The sequence below is a fragment of the Peromyscus maniculatus genome, chromosome 10 (assembly GCF_049852395.1).
Source record: "Peromyscus maniculatus bairdii isolate BWxNUB_F1_BW_parent chromosome 10, HU_Pman_BW_mat_3.1, whole genome shotgun sequence".
In the NCBI taxonomy this organism is placed as follows: Eukaryota; Metazoa; Chordata; class Mammalia; order Rodentia; family Cricetidae; genus Peromyscus; species Peromyscus maniculatus.
In genome coordinates, this window is record NC_134861.1 from 101,194,238 (window position 1) to 101,209,037 (window position 14,800).

At 43.0% G+C, this 14,800-nt stretch overlaps 1 protein-coding gene and 1 long non-coding RNA gene across 7 annotated transcripts in view; one reads left to right on the forward strand and one right to left on the reverse strand.

Moving 5' to 3' along the window:
* Nucleotides 1-203: 203 nt before the first annotated feature.
* Nucleotides 204-3,637, reverse strand: LOC121821002 (uncharacterized). The gene is made up of 2 exons (XR_006061708.2): nucleotides 3,065-3,637; nucleotides 204-756 (listed from the first exon to the last, which is right to left on the reverse strand). It is a non-coding gene; the product is annotated as an uncharacterized LOC121821002 (long non-coding RNA).
* Pigg (phosphatidylinositol glycan anchor biosynthesis class G (EMM blood group)) overlaps nucleotides 3,563-14,800 on the forward strand; it is a 54,190-nt gene continuing 42,952 nt past the window's right edge. For 3 of the 6 annotated variants that reach the window (XM_016004323.3, XM_006985814.4, XM_076547102.1), the window contains exons 1-5: nucleotides 3,563-3,952; nucleotides 4,801-5,006; nucleotides 7,717-7,926; nucleotides 9,460-9,648; nucleotides 10,496-10,637. In XM_016004323.3, coding sequence (XP_015859809.1) covers nucleotides 3,799-3,952; nucleotides 4,801-5,006; nucleotides 7,717-7,926; nucleotides 9,460-9,648; nucleotides 10,496-10,637 — 901 coding nt within the window. In that variant the 5' untranslated portion in view covers nucleotides 3,563-3,798. Of the gene's footprint in view, nucleotides 3,953-4,800; nucleotides 5,007-7,716; nucleotides 7,927-9,459; nucleotides 9,649-10,495; nucleotides 10,638-14,800 lie in introns of those variants that run through there. The other 3 variants (XM_076547104.1, XM_076547103.1, XM_076547105.1) reach the window with 2 other exon arrangements.

The following is a 14,800-nucleotide window of genomic DNA, read 5'->3' on the forward strand; positions in this document are numbered from 1 at the left end:
TAGCAGCTGAGAGTTCGACATCTTGCAGGCAGCAGGAAGTGAACTGAGACACTGAGTAGTATCTTGAGCATATATTAGACCTCAAAGGCCACCTCTGCAGTGACAAACTGCTTCCAACAAGACCACACCTACTCCAACAATGCCACACCTCCTAATAGTGCCACTCCCTTTGGGGGCCATTTTCTTTCAAAATACCACAAATAGCAATTTTTTAATATTTTATTATTATGTTTTTTTCTTCTCTAATACATTACTTCCCAACCACAGGTTCCCCTCTCTTCATTCCTCCCAGCCCCTCCACCTACTTGCCTCTCTCCCGGATCCACTCCTCCTCTGTTTCCCTTCAAAAACAGACCAGGCCTCCCAGGGATATCAACTGAACATGGTAGAACAAGTAACAATAAGACTAGGCACAAACCCTCATTTCAGGGCTGGGCGAGGCAACCCAGTAGGAGGAAAGGTTCTAAGAACATGCAAAAGAGTCAGAGACACCCCCACTCCCACTGTAGGAGTCTTGAAGAACACCCAGCTACACAGCCAGAAGGTGTGGGCAGGGGACCTAGCTCAGACCCATTCAGGTCTTGTAATTTTCACTTCAGTCTCTGTGTCCCCTGCTTAGTTGATTGTGTGGGCCGTGTTCTCATGGTGTCCTCAACCCTCTGGCGCCTACAGTCCTTTGTTTGGCTGTGGGTCACTGCATCTGCTCCCATCAGTTGCTGGATGATACCTCCGATGACAGCTGGGCTATGTATCAATCTATTAATATAGCAGAATACCATTAGGAATCATTTCATTTAATTTTTTTCCAGTCACATTTGATTCTATCCTGGGTCTCAGGACTGTCAAGTCTCTGGTTCCTGGCCATTCAGGCAGTGTCAGGGGTGGGCTCCCTCTCGTGGCGTGGGCTTCAAGATGGATCAGTCATTGGTTGGCCACTCCCACAAGTTCTGTACCACCATTACCCCAGCACATCTTCCAGGCAGGACAGATTGTAGATCAAAAGTTTTGTGGCTGGGTTGGTGTCCCAGTCCCACTGCTGAAAGCCTTGCCTGGTTATAGAAGATGGCTGTTGTTCGAATCTTAGGTGGTCTTTTAATAAAAAAAAAAAACCTGGTACCAGATATTGGGGTAAAAGCTGAAAGTTCAGTGAAGCAGAGCAAGTCATAGGCCAAGCTCACCTCACCAACTCCTCAGCTGATCTTGTTTCCATGAATCCTCAGACTGAAAGTCTCTGAGTCCTCACCCCTGAGAGTCTCAGCTGAACTGCTTTAGTTCCTGTTTCCTCATGCCTTATATACCTTTCTCCACCCTGCTATCACTTCCTGGGATTAAAGGTGTGTGTGCTTCCCAGTACTGTTTCCAGTGTAACCTTGAACTCACAGAGATCAAGATGGATCTCTGCCTCCCTGAATGATAGGACTAAGGGTGTGTGCCACCACTGTCCGGCCTCTATGTCTAATCTAGTGGCTGGCTCTGTCCTTTGATCCACAGGCAAGCTTTATTGAGGTACACAATATATCACCACAGATGGCCAGTTCAGGTTCCATATTCCTCACTACCAGGAGTCACTCTCACAGATCCCAGGAAGTTTCCACTGCTCTAGGTTTCCACATCACCCCCCAAATGACCCCCAACCCCAATCATCTCTTTCAGTACTCTTTCCGTCCTCTACCCGACCCCTACCTGATCCCTTCTGTTCCTACCCTCAGTCCACTCACAAAATCTATTCTATTCTCCTTTCCCAGGGACATCCATGAATCCCACCTTCAGCCCTCCTTGTTACGTAGTCTCCTGCGTCTGTGGATTGTAGCATGATTATCCGTTACTTAACAGCTAATGTTCACTTATGAGTGAGTACATACCATGTTTGTCTTTCTGGATCTGGGTTACCTCACTTAGGATGACTTTTTTCCTATTCCATCTACTTGCCTGTACTTTTTTAACAGCTGAGTAATACTCCATTGTGTAAATGTACCACATTTTCTTTATCCATTCTTCAGTTGAGGGGCATCTAGGTTGTTTCTCACCATGATTCCCACCATGGCCATGAAGATAATGGACTAAACCTCTGTACTATTGTAAGCCAGCCCCAATTAAATATTTTCCTTTACAAAAGTTGCCCTGGTCATGGTGTCTCTTCCCAGCAGTAAACCCTCACTACCCTGGCTCCTCTCTGTGGGGCTGGGTAATCATCTGGAACACTTTACTCATTAAACCTGGGCTTTCCAATTCGGTCTGATTTGGTTTGCTGCATTGGTGGAGAGGCAGGGTCTGGAGACAGGGTTTCTCTGTGTAGCTTTGTGCCTTTCTTGGAACTCACTTTGTAGACCAGGATGGCCTCACAGAGATCCACCTGCCTCTGCCTCTCGAGTGCTGGGATCAAAGGCGTGCGCCACCACACGGCGAGGCCTAAAACTTATTACTCTGGAAAAGCAGTCAATGCTCTTAACTGCTGAGCCATCTCTCAAGCCTCAGAAATAATATCCTTTTGTAGTTTTTTTTTTTTTTTTTTTGAGACAGGGTTTCTCCATGTAACAGTCATGGCTGTACTGGAACTCACTTTGTAGACCAGGCTGGCCTTGAACTCACAGAGACCTGCCTGCCTCTGCCTCCCAAGTGCTGGGATTAAAGGCGTGCACCATCACCGCAAGGCTGGAAATTATATTCTTAACACCACTTGTGTTGGATAAATATGCAGAAGAATGGAACTGGACCTTTACCTTGTACATAGAGAAACATCAAGTCAAATGGATTAACCACTAAAATGTAACATTTAAACCTATAAAATTTCTAGAAGAAAAAGTTGAGAAAAAAAAAAAACTTTCCCAACATTGATGCTATTTTTTTTTAACATATTAACACCAAATTCACAAAGAATTTTTTAAAACTGTACATGTGATTACATCAAGCTAAAAAACTTGGAAAATGACAAACATGGACTTGATGAAAACTTAACTTACAAATCAAATATAAAAGTTGCTATCCAAGATATTAAGGAATTCATACAACTTAACAGCAGCAAAACCATTAACAGGATCCTTGTATTTAAGGTCGGAAGACACACCTTACGGTCCACCCTGGTCCTAGAAGAAAGGTCCTCAGGAAGTATGAGTGTGCACCAAGCAGGACGAGGCAGGTGCGTGGACTCCGTTTCCGTCTGATTGCATGAGCCCCGGGTTATTTCTGAATCAAGAGTGGTAAGATTTGGCCCTTTATACCCCATCTTCCATCGGAACATGTAATCTCCTACGGTTTAACAGTTCCTACTAGAGAAGGGCAGCTTTCCAAAGGGGAGGTCACTGATCACCAGTCACACCAGGGTCGCTTCATCTGCAGGCTTGTCCCAGAAATAGGACTTGAGACCCGTCCGAAAACTGGAGTAACACCAGGTGGAGGTGAGGCACGCCTAATACACGTGGAAACCAGCAGCTAACAACTGCTGGACACTGGGCGGCGCCGGGTGCCCTTGGGTCAAGGGTTGAAGTCCTGAGTGGGCCAGGCAGGTGCGGGCACTCTCGGTGGGCACCGGAAGCCCCCGAGAACTCCGTGGGTTTGGGGCTCCAGAGTGGGCAGGGACAAGGCTGTGGGCGGGGCATTTCCCTGAGGGCGGGTCGGAAGGCAAGTCATCAGGGAGCGACCGCGGCTGCGGGCCACCTTTACGTACTTCCGGTGCGCTGGCGTTGGTGAGGCAAGCCGGGAGGCGGATTTTGACAGCCCGGCAGTGGTCTCCGCTCCCCGGTCCGTAGCTCCTGCCGACACACGCAGTTTCAGGCCACCCCGGCCCCGCGGCTGGGCAGGATGCGGCTGGGCTCCGGGGCCTTCGCTGCCAGCTGCGTAGCGATTGAGGTTATCGGGTTCGCGATATTTATTCGGGGATTCTTCCCGGCCCCTGTTCGTTCTTCTGCTAGAACAGAGCACGGTGTAGAAACCCCGGCTCCCGAACCAGTGGCAGGTATGGACCCCCTTTCCCAGCGGTCCTCGCTTTCATTCTGTCCCACCCCGAAACAAGTACTGTTTAGCTTTGTTTCTGTACCATACACCTTTGAGGTAATCGCAGAAGGACTCTGATAATCAGAGTAACCCCGAGTGACTCTGGCTCCGCATCTCATTATACACGGATCCGTATCCCTTCTCTTAATAATCCTTTCAATCACTTCCAATTTAGCTGTCCAGTTCTGACCAATAGGACGTAACAGGTAATATTTCTTCAGACCCTTCAAATTTTCTACTCCTCTCCAGTACACCTCCCCTACCCCCGGTGGTTAAGGCCTCTCTGCACTGGAACCCTTACTATTCTCACCTACACAGAAATAAACACCAGGTAAAGACTCTGCTGCTGTGAAACAGGTCCACATAATCCAATCACTGGATATGTAAACAATTTGTAAATCCACCAGTTCACTACCTGCAAGGCTATGTCTTAGGCCAAGCTGAGGAGGGCCCAGGTCCCAACTGTAGGTCTCGTATGTTGAGATTTCCCTGTCCTGGACTCTTCACTATGCTAAGAGCATGCATTCACTACATATTATGGGGATACCTACTCATTGTTAACATACAGTCCAGCCTAGCCCAGAAGATATCCTTCTTGGTAGTCTGACATCTGTGGGCTAGTTAAAACCCTTGAAAGAGCCTTCATGGTTGTCGTCTGGTCTCTTAGAAAATTAACACTGGCTACTAAAAATGGGCCTTTTTTCAGGTTGAACTAAATATGTGCTAGAAGAACAAGCAAAAAGACATTGAAGGCAATTGAATACTAAATAAAGTTTAAAACTTAATTTCCTTTTTTCTAAACACTTTCAGGAGCCAGTTCGAACTGGACCAAGCTGCCGTCACCTCTCTTCAGTAAAGTTGTTATTATGCTGATAGATGCTTTAAGAGATGATTTTGTGTTTGGGTCAAAAGGTGTGAAGTATATGCCCTACACAACTTACCTGGTAGAAAAAGGAGCATCTCATAGTTTTGTGGCTGAGGCAAAGCCACCCACAGTTACTATGCCTCGAATCAAGGTAAATTTAACTTGGTGTTTTATAAATCATGATTTGGTGCTTTTGAAAATCTAGAGAGATTTTCTAATCTATTTGGAGACCCTATTTTAATAACATGGAAAATATTTTGATGTTGTCAGTTTTACTGAGGCAATGGAATGCTGAAGGAACTCCATAATAAAATGGAACCATCTTTTTACCCCTTGTGAAGTAGTCAGAGTTCATACTTCATAGAAAGGAGGAAAGATTTGGAGCCAGATTGTCCAGGCCACTGTAGTCCAAGAGATACCGTCCCCTTTGGTAGACTGCTGTGTTCCTTAGTCATAAGGCTTGAGGGAGCTGTTAGGATACTCAGTCTAGTTCATAAATTGTACATAAGAAAACAAACTCAGTCAAATTAAATTGCTTATCGAAATTATATTATACAAAATGATCAAACAAGTATGAACTGGCCTCAACAATAGTTACTTCTACATAATTAGGTGTTCATTTTGGTGAGGGTAATTTTGAAGTGCATAGTGGTTTACCCGATAATAATGAGTAAATTTAAAAAAAAAAAATGAAGTCCTGTCTGTATATTGGTTTGAAGACTACTTACTGAGCAACTACTAGGTGTTGACATTGTAATGGCTACATGTTTGGGGGAAAACAGTACTTCTGCTTTCAGGGGCCTTTTAGTCTCTATGGATATACATACCCATTAGACAACTGAGCATTCAAATAACATGTAGTCATAGTGTGGTGAGTGCCTGATGGAAAAGAATAGCATGGAATGCTGAGTTTGGAGGGGTAGAAATGCAGTTGAGATTATGGAGTCAGAAAAGCCTGTCTGAGGAAATTAGTCAAAAAGATACTATTAGGATGAGTAGGAAGGTTGGCAGAAAGGACCCAAAGTGCTTAAGTCTGTGGCTGGACTGAATTTTAAAAAAGGTTTATTTCATTTTCTGGGTTTGAGTATTTTGCCTGCATGCATGTATGTGCACTACACATGTGCCTGGTGCCTGCAGAGGGCAGACGAGGCTGTTGTATCCCCCAGGGCTGGAGTTACAGGTGGTTGTGTACTGTCACGTGAATGCTGCAAACTGATGCTGGGTTGTCTGCAACAGTGTCAAGTGCTCTTTACTGAGCAATCTAGCAAGCCCCTAGATTTTTTTTTTTTTAATTCTCTTTTATTTTTAAACTACTCTTCCATTGGGCTTCTCTGGTCCAGTGTAATTTAGGGGTAAGCCAGCTACTGGCAAAGGTTGTACTTGAGCATATTCCACATTAAGGCATCCACCCAAGGCTCATGTGTGCTCGGACACTTGACTATTCAAGTAGTTTTCATGACTCTGACTGACTGTTTAATCAAGAACTCCTTCTCAGCCAGAAGTAGTAATTTTGGCTGTCTCTAACTTTCCAGATTCCTAGAAATACATAGATACTTTAAAAACTTGTCCATAATTGTCTTCTTTCCCAGAGCCCCTTTTTAGATTTCAATATCTTACTTGTCACAGCCAGCTGTAATGGAGCCATTACCAGATCAGGTAGGGAAGGAAGGAAATAGGAAAAACCACAGGTACAGGTTTCCTTGAGAGTGACTGTACAGCTTATTGCATAATTTTGGTGACTATGAAAGTTTGAAAACAATTGCTTTTGATAGTTTTTGTTGGTTTTCCATTGCTCTTGGGAGGTGGGGGTGGGGATTTGCCAAGCTGGTCATTCTGCCACTCTGAAAGTCTGGTTGATTTATAGTTACATATTTGGCTAGTGATAAAACTCAACAGTAGAGCGCTTGCCTACCATATGTATACCACTGAGTTCAAGCTCTAGAGCCTAAAAATAAAGTTTGCATTTATTTGCCACTGAAGAAATCTTACTAGAATTCTATAGGCATAACAAAGATTCCTGTTTCTTTTCACCACAAGTCTCTGGCTATTATCTTAGGTCGTGGTATACCTCCAAATCATGAAAGTTCATTACTATTACTGTGGCCTGGTAGGTTTCCTTGATAAAAGCGGGGAGAGTATTGACTCCACTATATATCAGAAAGACAGGATATTTCACACCCACCATCTATTTTATGGTGCAACATTGTGGGTAGGGTTTGATGTTCCACTGAAATTCCTGGCCCATTTCACTTTGAGAACTCTATACAGGCAGAGTTTTCTCTTATTTTTTTTAAATAGATATTAGATTTGCTTGATTGTTAGGTTTTGTGTGTTAGAGTTAATGAGCTTGCTTGTCACATAGAGCAAGTTAAATCTTACTTGGAACACTGACAAAGGGTCTGAACATACAGGTTCATGTTTTCAATGTATAGACATACACGTTAGCATTAACTCAGGAATTAACCCATAGCTTCTGTGACTGACTGTGACAGGCCCCCAAATGCAAAACAGCTGGACAGATGTTGAGGTCACAGAAGATCAGGAAGGGTGCCGTAGCAGAGGAGCTCCAGCACCGAGTGAGCAGGGATCTCCACATGGGCAAAAGGGGGGCAGCAACGAAAGGATTGCCCGAACTGTGTTTATCAAATAATCAAATCTTCATTATTGAATTTGATGTTTTTGTCCAAAATCTGTGTTCTGTTTTCACCACCACACCTGCCCACTTGCTGTCCAAGTCTCAGTCTCCAGTATAGGGTCTACTGTAGGTCTCTACCCCTCTGTGTGACCTCCAAGTGATCTTCCTGTCTCCTGTGCTGCGTTTTTGGATCTGTGATCTAAGTCTTGAATGTTTCTTCCTGCAGGCGTTGATGACAGGGAGTCTCCCTGGCTTTGTTGATGTCATAAGGAACCTCAATTCTCCTGTGCTTCTAGAAGACAATGTGATAAGACAGGCAAAAGCTGCTGGGAAAAGAATGATCTTTTATGGAGATGAAACATGGCTTAAATTATTCCCAAAGCACTTTGTGGAATATGATGGGACAACATCATTCTTTGTGTCAGATTATATAGAGGTCAGCACCCCCTCCCCCCAATTACAAAGTCTCATATAGCCCAGGTAAAGCTGGAACTTGATATGTAGCAGAGGCCAATCTTGAATGCTTTATACTCACGCCTTCACCTTCAGAGTGCTGGGATTACAGCCATGCACCACCACACCCCATTTCTTAAAAAGAGAAGCATTGTGTCTCAGGTAGAGCCTGATACTACCATTTTCCACTTAGAGGTGATGCTATTTCTTGTGTGGTATTTATTAATTTATGGAGTGGTATAACAAGATTATTATAAAAATCATCCATTTACATAATCAGTTGTAAGTGGAGGCATAAACCCTGTTACAGGTGTGAACCAAGGTATGTAGGCCCCCAAATGCAAAACAGTTGGATAGATGTTGAGGGCACAGATCATCAGGAAGGGTGCCATAGCAGAGGATAGCAGGGCTCTCCACATGGGCAAAAGGGAGGCAACAGTGTTACAGGAGTCCAGTGTCTATCTGCAATTCTTTAACTGTTGGGATCTACAGGGGAACAGAGCCTGGCTATGAAGGCTTGCAGTGAGCTAAGTAGAGTCTTATCCTAAGAGGTATCTGCCTGTGCTGGGGTGCAGGCTCCAGCAAGAGCAAGGTCAGGATTAGATCCAGGTATGTGAAGGTTGAACATGAGGCAGAAGTGTTAATCTGTCTAGCACTAGAATAAGAGTCTCAGCTTAGTTTGGGGTTTGGGAGCCAGTCCTTGAGTGTATGTCGTCTCACTGATACTTTTCCTAGAGTGAGAGACCCTTTCCACAGTTCACCAGTGCAGGCACAGTGTGACTTTTCGGTAGTAAGTTTTCATGCTATGTGTGTCATCAGGTGGAAACACTTTCCTTTGTGGTGTATGTTTTAGTGGGAGGAATGGGCTCACTGAAGACTCAGCTAAACAGGCCACTGGTCCTATCAGGAGCTGTTGACCTGCTCACATCTTCATGATGCTGCTTTAGAAATGGAGATAAATGCTGTTCTCTTCCTTCCAGGAATAGCTTTTATGTAGGACTGTTACTTATTCCTACTGTACTGGACTGTCTTGGTTGGTTGCCCTTCATTATCCATAGACAGGCTTCTTGGGCCTGTTTAGCTTGCTTATTTATTCAGCTTTAGTTAAGACAAGCAATGATCCCATGGGAGTGGAGTGTGTGAATGCCAGAGTAGCATCTGCTCCTTTAAATTATCTGTATAATATGTTTTGTTCACAAACTAGAGACATTAAAAAGAATAGGCATAAGAGCTTAGTCTAATATTAATATTCATTTATTTTTTTTAATGACTTCAGGACTTCTGTTTTATCTTAGTTTTTGTGAGCTGCCATGTGGGGGCTGGGAACTGAACCTGGATCCTTCTGGAAGGACAGCTAGGGCTCTTCCCTGATGAGCCATCACTCCAGTCTCTATTTTAGTTTTTGTTTTTCAGTTTCCATGAATCCTGTTACCTAAGATTGACTCCTGGTGGTCCAAGAAAAGTTGGATGCACTGCTTATATGTACTTCTCCCCCCTCCCCCTCCCCTCTGTGAAGGTGGACAATAATGTCACAAGACATTTGGATAAAGTATTAAAAAGAGGAGACTGGGATGTGCTAATACTTCACTATCTAGGGCTGGATCACATTGGCCACATTTCTGGGCCCCACAGCCCCCTGATTGGTCACAAGCTCAGTGAAATGGACAGTATCCTGATGAAGATTCACACATCACTATTGTCGAAGGTAAGGCTTACTGTGGTACATTGCATGGTGGTGGGATTTCATGTTGTCAGTGTTTCCTAGAACAAATAGAAATGACTGAGAGAGCACTGCCCATTGTCAGCCAGCCCATCATGCTTCCTTCTAGATCACTGTTCCTTGGTTGGCAACTATTTGTAGAGCTACACTACATTCTGGCCAGGAAGGAAACATGAGAAATATAGTAAACAATATAAATGTGCCAAAAGTAGTTGCTGCCTCAGGAAACCACAGGCGGGAGGAACCAGCACCCCTGTACTAAGGAGAGGCTATAATTTTAAATGGTGTATTCAGGACAGTCCTCCTGGAAGAGAGTTCTATGTAAACAGAGACTTGACTGGAGGAAGGGACAGATCCATACTATCTGTGTGGGTGCATGTCACCTAGAGAAGCACTGAGGGTCAAGAGCCTGCCCAGTACCACTGGAGCAGATAAGATCAAATGGCTGGAGAAGCCTCATGACCTGCCTAGTGCCCTCTCTGGATGCCATGTTTTACCTTTAAACAGTCCTGTAAAAAATGCCTTCAGTATCCCTCTGATAGGAAACTGAGGCAGGAGGAGTCATGTGCTCACAGCTTGGAAATGCAGATACCTTGCTGTCAGAGGTCATAAACCAACCCTTAAGTACTCTGAGCTGTGCACCATTCTCTCTTCACCTGTAACATGATTTGACTTTGACCCTTGGATCTGATTGTAAGCCTATGGGAAGAGATTTAATGCATTAAGGAGAAGGCCCTATTAACTAAAGTGAAGTTCTACACTGTTTTCTCTTCAAGACCATATATGTGCTTGCCAGACAAGTACAGCTGACAGGTTCTCCTTTGCCTTACAGGAAAGAGAGACTCTCTCACCCAGTTTGCTGGTCCTCTGTGGTGACCATGGGATGTCTGAGTCAGGGAGCCATGGGGCCTCTTCCACAGAGGAAGTAAGCACACCTCTGATCTTAATCAGCTCTGCATTTGAAAGGAAACCTGGTGAGAATTAGGAACGATTAACATTTTAAGACTATAGTCTGGTATAAGTTATTCCAAACAATGTGAAATAAAAATTAAAGGGAGATGGGCAGTCAGGATTTATAATTTAAATTCTTTGCTCTGATTCTCAAAACATAAGTTCTTTCTGTAAGAATTCTATTGCAGAAATATTACTAGCTAGATATGGAACTCCTCAAAATTTGCCTTGGCTGGTGAGATGTCTTAGTTGGTAGGGGAACTTGTGGCCAAGCATGACTATTTGAATTCCATCTCTGGACGTACTTGGTGGAAGGAGAAAAATCACTTTCACAAGTTGTCCTCTGACCTGGAGTGCATGTGCCCATAAATGTACACATATATACACAACATAAATAAATACATAAATGAATGAGTAAGTAAATAAATATATTTTTTATGGTGTTATTTTTTTATTTTATTTTACAATACCATTCAGTTCTACATATCAGCCACGGGTTCCCCTATTCTCCCCCCTCCCACACCCTCCCCTTACCCCCAGCCTACCCCCCATTCCCACCTCTTCCAGGGCAAATCCTCCCCTGAGGACTGTGATCAACCTGGTAGACTCAGTCCAGGCAGGTCCAGTCCCTTCCTCCCAGACTGAGCCAAGTGTCCCTGCATAAGCTCCAGGTTTCAAACAGCCAATTCATGCAATGAGCACAGGACTTGTTGTGGTCTGATTGATCTTTATTTTATATCTAGAATCCACTTATGAGTGAGTACATACAATGACTGTCTTTCTGGGTTTGGGTTACCTCACTCAGGATGATTTTTTCTAGTTCCATCCATTTGCCTGCAAATTTCATGCTTTCATTGTTTTTCTCTGCTGAGTAGTACTCCATTGTGTATATGTACCACATTTTTTTCATCCATTCTTCCGTTGACGGGCATCTAGGTTGTTTCCAGGTTCTGGCTATTACAAATAGTGCTGCTATGAACATAGCTGAGCATGTATCTTTATGGTATGAATCAGCATTCCTTGGGTATATGCCCAAGAGTGGGATGGCTGGGTCTTGAGGCAGTTTGATTCCTAATTTTCTGAGAAACCGCCATACTGATTTCCACAGTGGTTGTACAAGTTTACATTCCCACCAACAGTGGAGGAGTGTTCCCTTTGCTCCACATCCTCTCCAACATTGACTGTCATTGGTGTTATTGATCATAGCCATTCTGACAGGTGTAAGGTGGTATCTCAGAGTCGTTTTGATTTGCATTTCTCTGATGATTAGGGATGTTGAGCATTTCTTTAAATGTCTTTCAGCCATTTGTGATTCTTGTTTTGTGAATTCTCTGTTTAGCTCTTTAGCCCATTTTTTAATTGGACTGTCCAGTATTTTGATGTCTAGTTTCTTGAGTTCTTTATATACTGTGGAGATCAATCCTCTGTCAGATGTGGGGTTGGTGAAGATCTTTTCCCATTCTGTTGGCTGTCTTTTTGTCTTATTGATTGTGTCTTTTGCCCTGCAAAAGCTTCTCAATTTTGAGAAGTCCCATTTATTAATTGTTGTGCTCAGGGTCTGTGCTGTTGGTGTTTTATTTAGGAAATGGTCTCCGGTGCCAATGCGTTCAAGAGTGCTTCCTACTTTCTTTTCTATTAAGTTTAGTGTAACTGGATTTATGTTCAGGTCTTTGATCCACTTGGACTTGAGTTTTGTGCATGGTGACAGATATGGATCTATTTGTAATCTTTTACATATTGAGATCCAGTTATGCCAGCACCATTTGTTGAAGATACTTTCTTTTTTCCATTGTATAGTTTTGGCTCCTTTGTCAAAAACCAGGTGTTCATATGTGCATGGATTAATGTCAGGGTCTTCAATTTGATTCCATTGGTCCGTATGTCGGTTTTTATACCAGTACCAAGCTGTTTTTATTACTATAGCTCTCTAGTAGAGTTTGAGGTCAGGGATGGTGATGCCTCCAAAAGTTGCTTTATCGTATAGGATTCTTTTAGCTATCCTGGGTCTTTTGTTTTTCCATATGAAGTTGAGTATTTTTCTTTCCAAGTCTGTGAAGAATTGTGTTGGGATTTTGATGGGGATTGCATTGAATCTGTAGATTGCTTTTGGTAAGATTGCCATTTTTACTATGTTAATCCTACCTATCCATGAGCATGGGAGATCCTTCCATTTTCTGATATCTTCTTCAATTTCTTTCTTTAGAGATTTAAAGTTCTTATCAAAAAGGTCCTTCACTTGTTTAGTTAGTGTTATCCCAAGGTATTTTATATTGTTTGTGGCTATTGTAAAATAAATATATTTTTTAATAAAGTTTTTTGAGACAGGATTTCTCTGTGTAGCCCTGGCTGTGCTGGAACTCACTCTGTAGACCAGGTTGGCCTCAAACTCAGAGATCCACTGCCTCTGCCTCTTGAGTGTTGGGATTAAAGTTGTGAGCCACCACTGCCTGGCTCTAAATATTTTAAAAATGAAAAAAAATGCCAGCAGATGATATTTAAATATTTTTAAAAGTGCTCACTGCTTAAAACTGTATGATGATAGCAGAGTCAGGTTCAGAGAGAGCACAATGGACTAGCTAAGGCTCCATTCCTAGGTCAAACATAATCCTCTGTTTAACCTGTACCTAATTCACCTGGCCTTGCTTACCCCCTCCCCCCCCACTTCACAGCTGCATGCCCAGCCGCTTCCACAAGACTAAAGCATGGCTACAGTAGTATTTCTGCAGCAAAGCTGACACCTGTAGCTACTCTCTGGTTCTGGTCCTGTAACCTAATGCATTGGGTTTGCATCTTGGTGAGTGCTAAGCCAAAACGAGTACAGCCAGGAATGAAAGAGTGGAAAGAGATGTACCTGCAGTTGGCAAGACCATGAGAGTCATTTCCAAAGCAGTGTTCTCTTGGATAAATGCAAGGATTTTAGTTAGGCAACCTATACATATCCATATAGAGAGGTTGGCTGCTTTCTAAACATCCTCAGTTAAAGAGTACATTTCTGTGTATGTTTAGTTTAATGTTACAATTTAAAAAGAAAAGACAATAGACACATTTTGGACAATGCTTAGTTTAAAGTCATGATACAGTGTGTAAAAGGTTAAAGCGATGGGCAGAAATGTCTCTGGGCATGCTCAGCTTATACCATAAGGTTTTTTTTAAATCACATTTTTAAATTAAAATTACATAATTCCCCCCTTCCCTTTTTCCCCTTCAGTCCCTTCCATGTACCCATAGCTTGTTCCCCACTTGAAATAAATCATGATCTTTCTTCATTGTTGTTATACACACCAAAAAATAAATAAATAAAAAGTATGTTTCCTTAAATATCCAAATACAACCTGACCAGTCTGTTTAGTGTTACATATATCTATATAATTTGAAGGCTGAACACTTGGTATTGGAAAGCCAATTTGGGGGCTCATCCCTGAGGAAGACTTTCTCCTGTGAGCATTCCTTAGCTGCCTGTAGTTCCTTGTCTGTGGAGGCTGTGAGATTCCTCCTTCCATGTCAGCATGTCTGTTAGTGTTTTATTTCTTCAGGTCTTGTTTAGGCCACCACACTGTTGAGGTAAAGGCTTCTTGTCATTTCTAGGAGACATAATATTATAACAGATTTCCTGATCCTCTGGCTCTTACAGTCTTTCAGCCTTCTCCATGGAGATGTTTCCTGAGCCTTAGGTACAGGAGTTATGTTGTAGTTGTATCAATTGCAGCTGGGCACCCCCTTGTCTGTATTTTTACGAGTTTTCTGAAATGATCTCCATCTTTTATAAAGAGAAGTCTTTTTGATGAGTAGTGAGAGCTACATTTATCTGTGGGTATAAGAATAAATATTTAGGCCGGATGGAGGTCATGCACACCTTTAATCCCAGCACTCGGGAGGCAGAGCCAGGCAGATCTCTGTGAGTTCAAGACCAGCCTGGGCTACAACAGAGTGAGTTCTAGGAAAGGCTCCAAAGCTACATAGAGAAGCCCTGTATCAAAAAAAAAAATAAATATTTAGGATGCAATTAGGAATTATGCTGGTTTAGTAAAGTGGCATTATTAAGTTCTCCTCTAAAATCCATGACCCCACCAGCCCTGGAGAGTTAGTTTTCCAGTACCAGGCATGATTTCCATCCTGTTGAGTGGCTCTTCAGTCCAATTAGAGAGCTGTTGATGACCACCAATATATGGGGCCACTACTGCACCTT